Raw genomic sequence first — 12,754 nt, forward strand, 5'->3', positions numbered from 1 at the left:
TTTCTTTTTTTTGCAGGTTGGTATTACATGGCTATTAGCTCCAAATTGAATTGAAGGTCCATTTGTTCACTGTACAAATATTAACTGAACACCTATCATGTTTCAGGCACTGTGCTAGGCACTGGGGGTACAGCAATGACCAACATAGAGTCTGGGAATACCAAGATAAAGGACTTGGTAATGGTCTTCAAGACGTGGAGAATTACAATATGGTCTATTGGTCCCTATAAAAGACATGAGCCAATTACAATGGTGCATCTTTATAGTCCCAGCTACTTGGGAGGCTGAGACAGGTGGATCATTTGAGCCCAGGAGTTAAGTGTAGTCTGGGCAACACAGTGAGATCCCATCTCTCAAAAAAGAGAGAGAGAGAAAGAGAGAGAGATAGAAAGTACAGTGGAAACAGGGTCAAAGAGTATCTAAGCCTGCCAGAAGGAAGTCAGAGAAGGTTATACAGAAAAGACAGCATTTGTCATGGGACCTAAAGGACAATTTCCTTTAAAATTTTTGTCAGGTGGATAATTTGAGGGAGAGTGTTCTTGGCAGAGGGAATAGAACAAATAAAGGTAAGGGTCAAAAAATAACCTTAGGTAATTTGGTATTATAAAGAATAAAATATAAACTAGGAAGTGGTGAGAGATGAAGCTCTACAGGTGGGCAGGCACCTATGTGCCATGAGAAGTTTGACTTGTCTTCTACAGGCCAGGGTTTAATTGGGGATCCATGGGTGATGGGTTTCAGGGAATCCAGGAACCCCACAAAACTGTATGAAAAGTTCTGCGGGCATGGACATTTCTTTCGGGAGAAGGTCCACAGCTTTCATTTGATTCTTAAAGGGGTCTGTGGCCCCTCCAAAAAGAAAAGTTGCAGACAATGAAGAATCCCTGAAGAATTTAGAGAGCAGAGGCACATGATGCGATCTGTATCTCAGAAAGATAACTCTGGCAGCAGTGTGAAAGTCAGCTTAAGAGGGATTTCTAGCGGTAGGCGGCTACCTGGCATCCTAGATAAGAAATGTGGAAGGCCTGAACTGGAAGAGTAGCATTTGGGACAAAACAAAATACTGGACAGAAGACATCTAGGAAACAGAAGCAACAGGACTTATATCCAGTTGGCAATGTGACTACATTTCAAGGGTCAGAGAAGGAGAAAATGTCCCGTGACTGATTTAGACAAAGGGTAAAAATGTGGTCCATTAACTCAGCAGAGGCAGGTTTTGTTTTGTGCAGGTGGGGGTGGGGGTGATACATTCATATTTGGATATCTTGAGTTTGAAGTTCTTGTGGAGCATCCATGTGAACATGGAAGAGACTATCTCAAGAGAATATGCAGAATTATAAGGGAAAGGGGCAAGGAATGCAACCCTGAGGAAAACCAACGTTGAAGGAATAGGAAGGGGAAGGGAGGTTCCATGATGAAAACTAATAAGGGGCAGCAAGAAATACAAAAGAACCAGGACTTAGCAATGTCTTAGAATACAAAAGGGACAGTTTCAAGAAGTGGGAACAGTGCCAAATGCTTCTGATAACTGGTCTAAGGTAAGGCCTGAAAGGTTGGGCTTGTTAACAAGAAGTCACTGGTGAGCATTGATGTCAAAGCTCACTTATGACATCACTAAGGCAAAAGCCCCATGAAGTCTAGAAGCCAAAGTTCCCACCCTTAAGTTGAAGGCATCAAAACCAAAAAATCTGTGAAGAGAGGGGCTTCTCAGTAGCTTGAAGAATAGCCTATGTGTGTGAAAGGAACAAGGTCAAAAGTCAACACAAAGCCATGAATGCTTTAGGAAAGATGAATAAAGTCAGCTCAATAAGATCAGAATAGATACAAAACTAAAGTTTGTTTTCCAGCCTGTCACAAGGCCTATGGGATTCTCTTCTGGATACCTGGAGTTCTGGAGTATGAATTTGTAATTTTAGGAAATAAGGGAAAAAATTGTTCTGAAATGTATAGGTTGGAACATTGTTTCCTGCTCCCAAGCTGAGTAAACGATCCTGCAAAAACTCTAACTTAATGCAATCCTGTTGGTATACCCAGGGTTAAGAGAGACAAATGACTCAAAAGGTTTTCAGTACAAAAGCAAACAACAGATGGTGGGCAGGGACTATCCAAATCTGTTGGGCATACGAAAAAAATCTCACAATAAGGAAATTCTCTTCTCCCTCTGCCTTCTTCTTACCTCAACCCCACCAACTTCCATAAGCCATTCATCCTGTCTCCAACTTGAATATCTGAGTGTTTTCCTAGAAACCAAATTTTAGGATGCTCTTCATGTACCTGGTAGCTATGCCTCAAACCCCTAGTTCCCTGAAAATCACAAACTTTGGGGTATAAAAATAGTTTATACTAAGGAGCCCCAGTAATTCTTTGAGCTCTCCTAGCCAACCTGACTAGTCTAGTCTGGCCCCAAGCCAGTCCTGGCCAGAGTCTCCTTGGCTGTTCCATGTTGCCCTAAATAACCCTCTATGGCAGTTGTCTGACTTATTAGAAGCAAGACGAAGGATAAGATTACAGGCACCATCCAGTAGGTATTCTGGGTATAGTCAGGAGGGGCTCTGGAGAACATCATAAGCACGTAGTTTGGAGTCTCCAATTACGGTATATTGGGAAGAGGTTTTAGAAAGAAGAACTGTGGGTGATGGGTCTCTATGAGACTAGACAGAAAAAAAATCTAATAAATGACTTGAGCATGACTTTTTTTAAAGCTGATACTAAATAATTTATTTCTGCCTTAACTTTCGTAAGATTTTAAAAAATATATGAGGAGTAAACATTTGTTAGAGATGAATTGTACTTTCTAATGGATATCATAAGTAAAAATTATAAACCTTAGAATAGCAAGCCAGAGAGGTAAAACGATCTCTGTTCGTGCGAACCTTTAAAAATAGAAAAGGCCAGGTGTGATGGCACATGGCCTGTGGTCTCAGCTGCTTGAGAGGCTGAGGCAAGAGGATTGCTTGAGCCAGGAGTTCAAGTCCAGCCTGGGCAACATAAAAAGATCCCTTCCCATCTCTCTTTTTTTTTTTTTTTTTTTGAGACAGAGTTTCACTCCTGTTGCCCAGGCTGGAGTGCAATGGTGTGATCTCGACTCACCACAACCTCCGCCTCCAGGGTTCAAGCGATTCTCCTGCCTCAGCCTCCCAAGTGGCTGGGATTACAGGCATGCGCCACCACGCCCGGCTAATTCTGTATTTTTAGTAGAGATGGGGTTTCTCCATGTTGGTCAGGCTGGTCTCGAACTCCCGACCTCAGGTGATTGGCCCGCCTCGGCCTCCCAAAGTCCTGGGATTACAGGCGTGAGCCACTGCACCCGGCCGATCCCGTCCCATCTCTTAAAAAAAATCCAAAAAGGATAAACATACATTTGTAATGGCTGGCTATCTGGAGACAGAGGGCAAGAGCAGATGACTGACTGAGGTCCTTTCCAGGGGTAGAATATGCCGATGTCATAAGGCTAAAGGTAGCAAAGTTTTGGCAGCTGAAGCCATTCCTAGGCTGGAAAGGGAATTAGGATTTGGTATGGCATCAGCCCAGCATCCCAGAGTTCTTTGTTTTTGAGCTCGGGATGTCTGATTCCTGGCCATTTTTCTGCCTCAAGAGATGATTAGCTTTGCTGAATTCGGGGAATGACAAAGCTGTGACTTCTATGGATTTTACACAGCTCAATCTCACTTTCCCATGTGGCCCACAAACCCTCAGGGAAAAAAAACAAAACAAAACATTTCTATGTTTTCTCCCTGGGAGAACTAGAGTCCATCAAACTCAGCTGTGGGCAGGCGACTTCTGAATTTGAGCTTCTCCTTCAGCCAGGACCTCTCAGCTCTATTTTGAGTTTTCTGTTTTGCCTCCTTGCCTCCATAGAATTTCAGTTTCATTTTTTTTTTTTTTTTTTTTTTTTGAGACAGAGTCTCGCTCTGTCCCCCAGGCTGGAGTGCAGTGGCGCGATCTCGGCTCACTGCAAGCTCCGCCTCCCGGGTTCATGCCATTCTCCTGCCTCAGCCTCCCGAGTAGCTGGGACTACAGGCACCCGCCACCACGCCCGGCTAATTTTTTGTATTTTTAGTAGAGACGGGGTTTCACCGTGTTAGCCAGGATGGTCTCAATCTCCTGACCTCGTGATCCGCCCGCCTCGGCCTCCCAAAGTGCTGGGATTACAGGCTTGAGCCACCGCGCCCGGCCAGAATTTCAGTTTCTATCACTCTCAATCCCTAGTGACATGTGACTGAGATGTTATGGGGATTTGCAGGTGGGATATTTCCCTGGATACGCTGTACCTATCAGCTGCGTCCTTCAGAAATTAGCTTATCTATAGCCCCTGCCTCCATAAAAGAGGGTCTTTCTCTTACAGCAGTGAGTTATGGTCTTCACTAGAATAAGAGGGTCTCACTGCTCAGGATCAGAAGGTGGAAGGGCTCTGCTACTCTTAGACCCAAGTTAAATCCTAGGCTGACCTTTCTTTCTCTTTCCCTCTCTAAAAAGCTCTTCTTCATTTTATAACTCTGTGTATCTCACTTGGATTGTTTAGCAGGCTTTCTTCTCTCTTCCCCTAATCTGACAATCTGGGTCCACAGATCATTCTACTAAGGTTTCAGGATCCACGCTCAAGTACATGTTAAAGAATTCTATATTGGCATGGTACTCTGACAGCAGAGAAGAGAGATGCAATAAAAGCCAGGTCTGTGGTTTCTGCAAACTCAACTACGGCTCTGCATTCCTAATCTGGTCACTATTCCTAAACTCAGACCTCCATACCCTCCTTCCTCAGTTTCTTCATTCTAGCACTTTCTGATTCATAACCTATATCACAATCATAATAAATATTAGTTTAAAAAGTCTAGCTTTACTAATATACTAATAAGTATCATAAGAACAAAGATTGTGTCAGACTTTTTCACTGATGTATCCCTGGTGAACATCATCATCATCATCCTGATTGACACAGTAGATACTCACTAATTCATTTTTAATTAATGATCACATGTATTGAGTATTTACGATGTGCCTGCTACTGTTCTAAGCACCTTACTTAAATAAAGAGTTCAGGGTCTTGAAATCTACCTTCTCCATGAAGTTTTCACCGATTAATTCAATCAGAGGCTATCATTTCATTATATAAGTAGATTCCACTTGGTTAATGCACACTTGCTTATTTTTATTTATGTGCCTTATGTAAGAATTCTAGTTTCCTCATTAAACTATAAATTCCTAAAGGAATTCAACTTCTTCACAACATACAAGACAGGGCTCTATACAAAGTGGGTCCTTAGCACAAGGTCTAAAAAAGCCTAGGGACAGTGGTGCAGAGGAGGGGAGCCTAGCTGAAATCGCGTTCCTTCTCTCTTTTTTCCATAATTGTCTCCATGTCCTGTATCCTTTTCAAAGAAATTCTACCTCTTTTCAATGTATCAGAATATATCAGAAGATCAAAGGAGAAAAAGCTTTTTTAAAAAAAATCACATACCCTCTCACTCCCACTCCGTGTTTCCTATATACCTAATTTTCATGACTCCCAGGTTTCTTAAATTCAACCTAGAAAAGGGTTTTTGCTGGCTCTGTTTTCTGCCCCTCCACCTCATAGTGGATCTGTATTGATTAACTGCTGCTGTTCCTATTTGTTCAAGGGGTAATGAAATGGAAGAGGAGGAAAGGCCAGAGAAAACCGAGTGCCTGACTGACCTTGGTCAGTGCAGGAACTTTCCAGACATCAGACTTAATACCCGAAGACCTAGTTGGGACCCACCATATACTAATTCTGGGTCTCCTCCCATCCCCACCATTACTAAAGTACATGAAGTTAATCCACTTACTGCCTTCTCAATAACTTTATCTCTTTAGTTTCTTTCCAATGCTGCTTGAGAAAACACCACTCTTTTAGGTTCCCAAAGACCAAAAGAGCCCCTAGTCTTCAAAGAAACTTGGAAAGAAGTTTTATGAAGATGTGGGTAAATAAAAGCATGGCAAATAAAATTCAAATGCACTCGAGGACTTAAGCCTCACAGAAATGTTTAGGAAAGCCCAAAATTCTGGTGAACCTACAGAAGAATAATTCTATTGTATAGGCTAAGGGAGTCAGTAAATTCCAAAAGGCCCAACAGCCATGTTTTTTGTCCCCTCCTCCTTACCTTGGGCATCTCCACCAGAGGTTAAGACGGCGATGGCTTTGCCAATCCCCAGGGTTTTGGCTGCATGGTGCTCTTCATGGGTCATGATCCACTCTAGAATTTAAGACAATGGTCAGTTAAGACACAGCAGGAATCAAGATGCCACTAGCTCAAGAAACGGCAATGAGACTGGCTAGAGCCACCTCAGCCAGGCTCTCCCACTATACCAAGTCTGGGTTTTCCAGCCTGAGAGCTTTGGACTTCTTCCAGAGGAAAGCCACACCCTTGTAGACTGACAAGCTGAAATGTCATGTAATCAAGCCCAAGACTACTAAGGTCCTAACTAATTCCTCTCTGATCCCTCCCACCCCAATTGGAACCTATTTGGGGAATAAACTAAGGTCACGGAAAAGAGAAGTTGACTGAATAGAAATGAGAAAGGGAGGAGAAAAGCTGAGTTAGCCTCAAGGATCCCTTCCTTTTCAATGAAGGGATAGGTTATTGCAGAGGGCTGGAATCAGATGAGGTTTAGGGCACTGACGACAATCAGCAAAGTAGAAGTAGAAGAGCAAGGGTAGTTTGGATTATAATTAAGATTAGGGTTGGGTGTTATGGAATTGTGCTATTGGAATGAGGTTAGGTGATATGGAGTTGAAACTGGAGTCTAAGGTTATAAAGGCACATCAGAGTTAGGCAAATTAATGGTGTCAGTCTCAAGAGTGGTCAGGGACTTTCTATGGCTCTTCTCTCTCAGGCTGTCAGCCTCCTGAGCATCTCTTGATCCTTGGTCTTTGGGTCTTGCCCCTCACATTACTATATGCTATGAAATGAGAAGATTAACACAAAGTCACTGCCATATATACACAGATGTGCACATATGACATGGGAACACCTTCATATTTTGTTCTTTAGGGATCTCCTCTCTCAAAGGAACACAGAAGAGGACATACTTTTGTATTCATAAATACAAATTATCACTCTCCCAGTTTTCTAGGCTAAAACCTGTTATTTTAAATTTATCTCCTCCCTTCCTCTCGGATTCAAAACAGTAACTAAATCCTATTATTCTCCCTTCTTATTATCTTTCTTTATCCATCCCCCTCCTTTCTATCCTCATTGCCATTTTCCACCTGAATTGCTTACTACAATAGCTGGTCTCACTGTGCTTGTGTTCTTTTCTTCACTCTATTAGACACACAAAATAAACCTTCATAGGAAGGTCATAGGTCCCTAGGCTTCAGTGGAGATGTGTATTCATTCACAGGAACCCAAGTTTTAAGGGCAGCTTGTGCTTGCTTCTACCCTGCATTTGGAGAACTCAGGGTAGCTGCCTATAGAGACATAGGTCACATAAACACACAAATCCACACAAATCATAAAATAATGCAATGAGACATATATGAAGACATACATTCACAAACACGCATTGTGTTGAGACAGAGATTAACTAATGTACTACATATAATCAGTACTGACAGATAAGGTCCCAACTTGTTGGGTTGGCATTTGAAGCTTCTACAGTCTAGCTCTTGCATATAGCTTCAACTTTTGGTCCTATAGATTCTCTGCTCCATTGTCACCTGAACATTACTTTGCTCTTCCCACTTTTACACCTGGGCACACTGCATCCCTTGTCCAGGTGGCTACCCTGGCCCTTTCCACAGATTCATACCCCATTCCATCATTTAAGTCCAGTGAGAGTTGTACCCTTATTAAACCTTCACTGATTACCACAGGTCAAGGAAACCTTCTTTTGGACTTCCTCTAATCACATGTTGTCTAAACTGGATCATTGCCCCCCAGGTTCAAGCAATTATCCTGCCTCAGCCTCCCGAGTAGCTGGGATTACAGACATGCACCACCACACCCGGCTAATTTTTGTATTTTTAATTGAGACAGGTTTTCACCATGTTGGCCAAGCTGGTCTTGAACTCCTGACTTCAGGTGATCCGCCCACCTCGCCTCCCAAAGTGCTGGGATAACGCTCAGCCTGCTTTATGTGGCATTTTGTTTCTTACGCACTGAAAAGAGGGTTGGACTAGATCAGGGGTCAGCGTACAACAGCCTGTAGGCCAAATCCAGCCCTTCTCATGTTTTTGTATGGCAGTAAGCTGTGGAAGGTTTTTATATTTTTTAATGGTTGCAAAAAGTACTTCATGACGTGAAAAATGTTAAGTTCAAATTTCAGTGTGTGCACTACCTTCATTCATTCACGTATTATCATGGATGTTTTTGTGCTACAACAGCAGAATGGATATTGTGACAGAGACTCATGAGCCTGCAGTCTAAAATATTTACTCTCTGGCCTGTTACAGACGAAGTTTGTCAACCACTGGACTGGGTGGCTGCTAAAGTCATTTTCCCTAACTAGACTGAGAACTCCTCCAGGGCAGGGATCGTGATCATTTTTAAAAACTCCCCCACAGCCCACTAACGACTCGCAAAGTCTATGCACATTACAGGACCCCAATAAATACTTGTTGAAAACAGTAATGAACTGATGAACTACATGAAATACAAATATATGAAAAACGTAAAATGGGCTTGGATACAGATATACCTCCATATTCTACTTTAAAACACACTCCTAACTTGGACTTGAGAAATCATATAGTGACAAACAGTGAAAGGAACATAGAGACACGCGTGATTAGAGACACTCTTATTTAACTACAATGTTCATGTCCAAATTTCTGCTGTTTTCGAAAAAGAAAGATTAAGTGACTAGGGCAAATAGGAAGGCAAAAAGGTGGAAAGGAAAAAACAAGACATCTGGGTATCCTGATCCCTTTCTTCCCGTTTTTTCTTCTCATTCACTCTTGGAGCTCACGACGGGGGCAGAATCCCACACAGAGCTCTTCCACCCCTGGAAGCGTCAGTGAGGGAGAAAATTCGCCATAACAAGAGGAGTTTAAGAGTGCTGACCTGTGAAAACCAGCTCATATTCTTCTGAAATCTCTAAGACAGTTATAGAGGCACAGGACACAGAAATTTATGCAGACTCATGTATAAGCATCCCTTACAGACCCACAATGACACGCACGTAGAGAGAAACAGATATTAAAACGTATCTCTACAATCACGTGCGTGTAAGCACGCGGCAGGGAGAAACAGAGAAGCAGCATCATAGTCGCACTGATTGAATTGGGTGAGTGCCAGGGTAGGGTCAGGCAGCCAAGGGCAACCCGTCCGAGCCCCACCCACCCATCCCTGATTCCCGGGGAATGCAGCTGAGCCTGCAAGTCGAGGGGACTGGCCAAGGGGCTAGGATTCTTCACGACTGCCCTGCCCATCCCCCTCTTGGCTCCAGCTTAGGATGCCGTATCTCCTTTTCTTTTCCTTTCTGCTCCTTTCAGTTCTCCCTACCTCCTGCTCCCGGCCTATACCTTCCCACCTCACTCCCAGCTCTCCCCCTTGCTCTTCACTCAACGGCCCCTCTTGCCTTTTAGTCTTAGCTCTCCTCCGCCGCTGCTTTCTTGCAGATTGTCCTTGGGAAAGGGGGGAGGGGTGCTGGACGAACACGGGGAGGAGCCAGGTGGAGGCAACGAGGGAGGGGGAAGGAGGAGAGCCTTCCCAACCTCCACTAACAGATGCTGACAAGAAGGCTCCGCCTCCTCCTGCTTGCCTTTCTCCTCCTCTTCCTCCTCCCCCTAAGAACTCGGCTCAGATAAGGGAGCGGCTTAGTTTCTTCACTCCCCAGAGTCCTGGGGTCCTCATATCTATCTCGAGAGCCATCAGCATCTTTATTTAATGGGAATAATAAATTATTTCGTTGCTTCTCTTGTTTTCGACACAGAACTATTTCCTAGTCCAGACTGCCTGCGACACCTTGCATTCCAACATCTTCAGCAACTTATAATAAAACCTGCCCCTGTGGCCCTCTATCCGTCTTTAAGCAAACATTTATTGGGAGTCTGTGTGCTAGATTTTGCATTAGGTGCTGAGAGATTTAAAAAAATAAATATAGTCCCTGCCTTTGAGGAACATTGAATTATGACATCCTCTATAGAATAGCCTCAAAAACTTCTTTTATATTTACATTACCTTTCTCAGAGAAAGTACAGAAAAGCTAGCTACTTGGAATGGAAGTGTCAAGAGGGAAGGGCGTGGCTGTGACAGCCACTTAAGGCTGCAGTGGGGAGGGATGGGGGTGGGATTCTGGCAGTAAAGCAAGCATATAAATTGGGCTTCACAGCAAACAGGATCCACTCTGGAAAAGGGGTCAGATGCTCCCAGAGCAAGAGGTGCATCCATTACTCAAGTCTCGCCTTCCCTTGCTCCACCTATGCCTTCGCTTCATTGTCTCCACAGTCGGGACTCCTCTTGCTTTTACCACTGCCCTCTTCCTCTTGCTTACTTTTATCTTTACTCCTGCACATACTGGCACAAAATACAAATGCAACTGACTAGGAGATAAAACCCCATTTGACTACACAAAATAAAAGCATTTGTTCTCCAAATTATACCATCAAGAAAGTGGAAAGACAGCCCACAGAATGGGAGAAAATATTTGCAAATCATATATCTGATAAGGGGCTGGCATCCAGAATAAATAAAGAACTCATTTGCAATTCATTAAGAATGTAAACCAAAAATAAAATTCTAAGCCCCTCAACCATCTGAATAGACCCCTCCTCTCAGTCAAGGGTATTCCAAAGTTAATCTGAAAAACTAGTTCAGACGTTGATGGAAAGGGGAAGCCAGACATACTTCATTATATGCACCTCCCTTTTGGAATTACTGATAGAACAGACTCTTTAACTCGATAAGAAACATTTACAATCTATTCTCTGAAACCTGCTACATGGAAGCTTTGTCCACCTGATAAAACCTTGGTCTTCACAACCCCTTATCTTAACCCAGACATTGCTTTCTATTGATTCTAAGTCTTTGGACAATAACTTAACTCTTTTCACCAATTTCCAATCAGAAAATCTTTGAATCTACCTATGACCTGGAAGCCCCGCTCCCCACTCCCTGCTTCCAGTTATCCCGCCTTTCGGGACTTAATGAATGTACATCTTACATATATTCATTGATATCTTATAGCTCCCTAAAATTTATAAAACCAACTTGTGGCCCGACTATCTTGAACACATGTTCTCAGGATCTCCTGAGGGCTGTGTCATGGGGGAGCTATTGGTCACTCATATTTGGCTCAGAATAAATCTCTTCAAATGTTTTACAGTTTGACTCTTTTCACTGACAATAAAAAGAAAATAACTCAATTTAAAAATGGGCAAAAGAGTTGACCAAAGAAGATATACAGGTGGCAAATAAACATGAAAAGACGTCAACATCATATGTCATTAGGGAACTGCAAATTAAAACAGTGAGACACCACTACACACCTATTAGAATGATTAAATGATTAAAATTCAAAAATCCAAATGCTAATGAGAATGTGGAACCACCGGAACTCTCATTAATTGTTGGTGGGAATGCACAATGGTATAGTCACTGTAGAAGACAGTTTGACAGTTTTTTACAAAGCTAAATATTGTCTTACCACATGATCCAGCAATAGCACTCCTAAGTACTTAGCTGAATGAGCTGAAAATTATGTCCACAGAAAAAACCTGCACATGAATGTTTATAAAAGCTTTATTCATAATTGCCAAAAGCTGGAGGCAACCAAGATGTCCCTCAAAAGGTGAACAGATAAACAAACTGTGATACAGCGATACAATGGAATATTTTTCAACAATAAAAAGAAATGATCAAGCCATGAAAAGACACAGTGAAACGGGCCAGTGTGAAAAGGCCGCACACTGTATGATTCCAACTGTATGACAGTCTGGAAAAGGTAAAACTATGGAGACAATAAAAATATCAGTTGTTACTGGGGCTTGGGATAGAGAAGGAGAGGTTAATAGGTGGAGCACAGGGGACTTTAGGGGCACTAAAATGATTCGGTATGATGCTATAACAGACACATGACATACATTTGTCAGGACATTATGCATTTGTCAAATTCATAGAACTATATACAATCCAAAGAGTAAACTCGAATGTAAACTATGGAACTTAGCTAATAATACTGTATAAATATTGGGTTATCAATGATCACAAGTGTACCACACTAATGCAAGATGTTAATAAATAGGGAAAACTGGCCGGGCGCAGTGGCTCACACCCGTAATCCCAGCACTTTGGGAGGCCAAGACAGGTGGATTGTTTGAGCTCCGGAATTTAAGACTGGGCAACATGGTGAAACCCCATCTCTACAAAAATACAAAAATTAGCCAGGTGTGGTGGTACACGCCTGTAGTCCCAGCTACTCGGGAGGCTGAGGCACAAGAATGACTTGAGCCTGGGAGGCAGAGCTTGCAGTGAGCCGAGATTGCGCCATTGCACTCCACCCTGGGCGACAGAGTGAGACCCTGTCTCAAAAATTAAAAATTAAAAAATGAGCAAAGGCTTGAATAGACAGTCTTCTAAAGATGCTATATAATGGCTAATAAGTACAAGAAAAGATGCTCAACATCAACAGCCATTAGGGCAATGCAAATCAAAACTACTTCATTGAAATGAAAATACTACTCCATATTCATTAGGATGGCTATTATCAAATAAGAAAAAAGAAAGGAAGGAAGATCGAAGGAGGGAGGGAGGGATGGAGAGAGAGAGAGGAAGGAGGGAGGGAGGGAAGGAAA

At 42.7% G+C, this 12,754-nt stretch overlaps 1 protein-coding gene across 20 annotated transcripts in view; it reads right to left on the bottom strand.

The window, feature by feature from the left end:
- Window positions 1-12,754, bottom strand: part of PFKM (phosphofructokinase, muscle) — a 46,175-nt gene that overhangs the window by 17,709 nt on the left and 15,712 nt on the right. For 15 of the 20 annotated variants that reach the window (XM_063611275.1, XM_055295076.2, XM_063611279.1 and 12 more), the window contains one exon: window positions 6,120-6,212. In XM_063611275.1, the coding sequence (XP_063467345.1) occupies window positions 6,120-6,212 (93 nt within the window). Of the gene's footprint in view, window positions 1-6,119; window positions 6,213-9,023; window positions 9,043-9,484; window positions 9,718-12,754 lie in introns of those variants that run through there. The other 5 variants (XM_055295084.2, XM_055295085.2, XM_055295083.2 and 2 more) reach the window with 4 other exon arrangements.

Source organism: Symphalangus syndactylus, chromosome 10, assembly GCF_028878055.3.
Source record: "Symphalangus syndactylus isolate Jambi chromosome 10, NHGRI_mSymSyn1-v2.1_pri, whole genome shotgun sequence".
NCBI lineage: Eukaryota > Metazoa > Chordata > Mammalia > Primates > Hylobatidae > Symphalangus > Symphalangus syndactylus.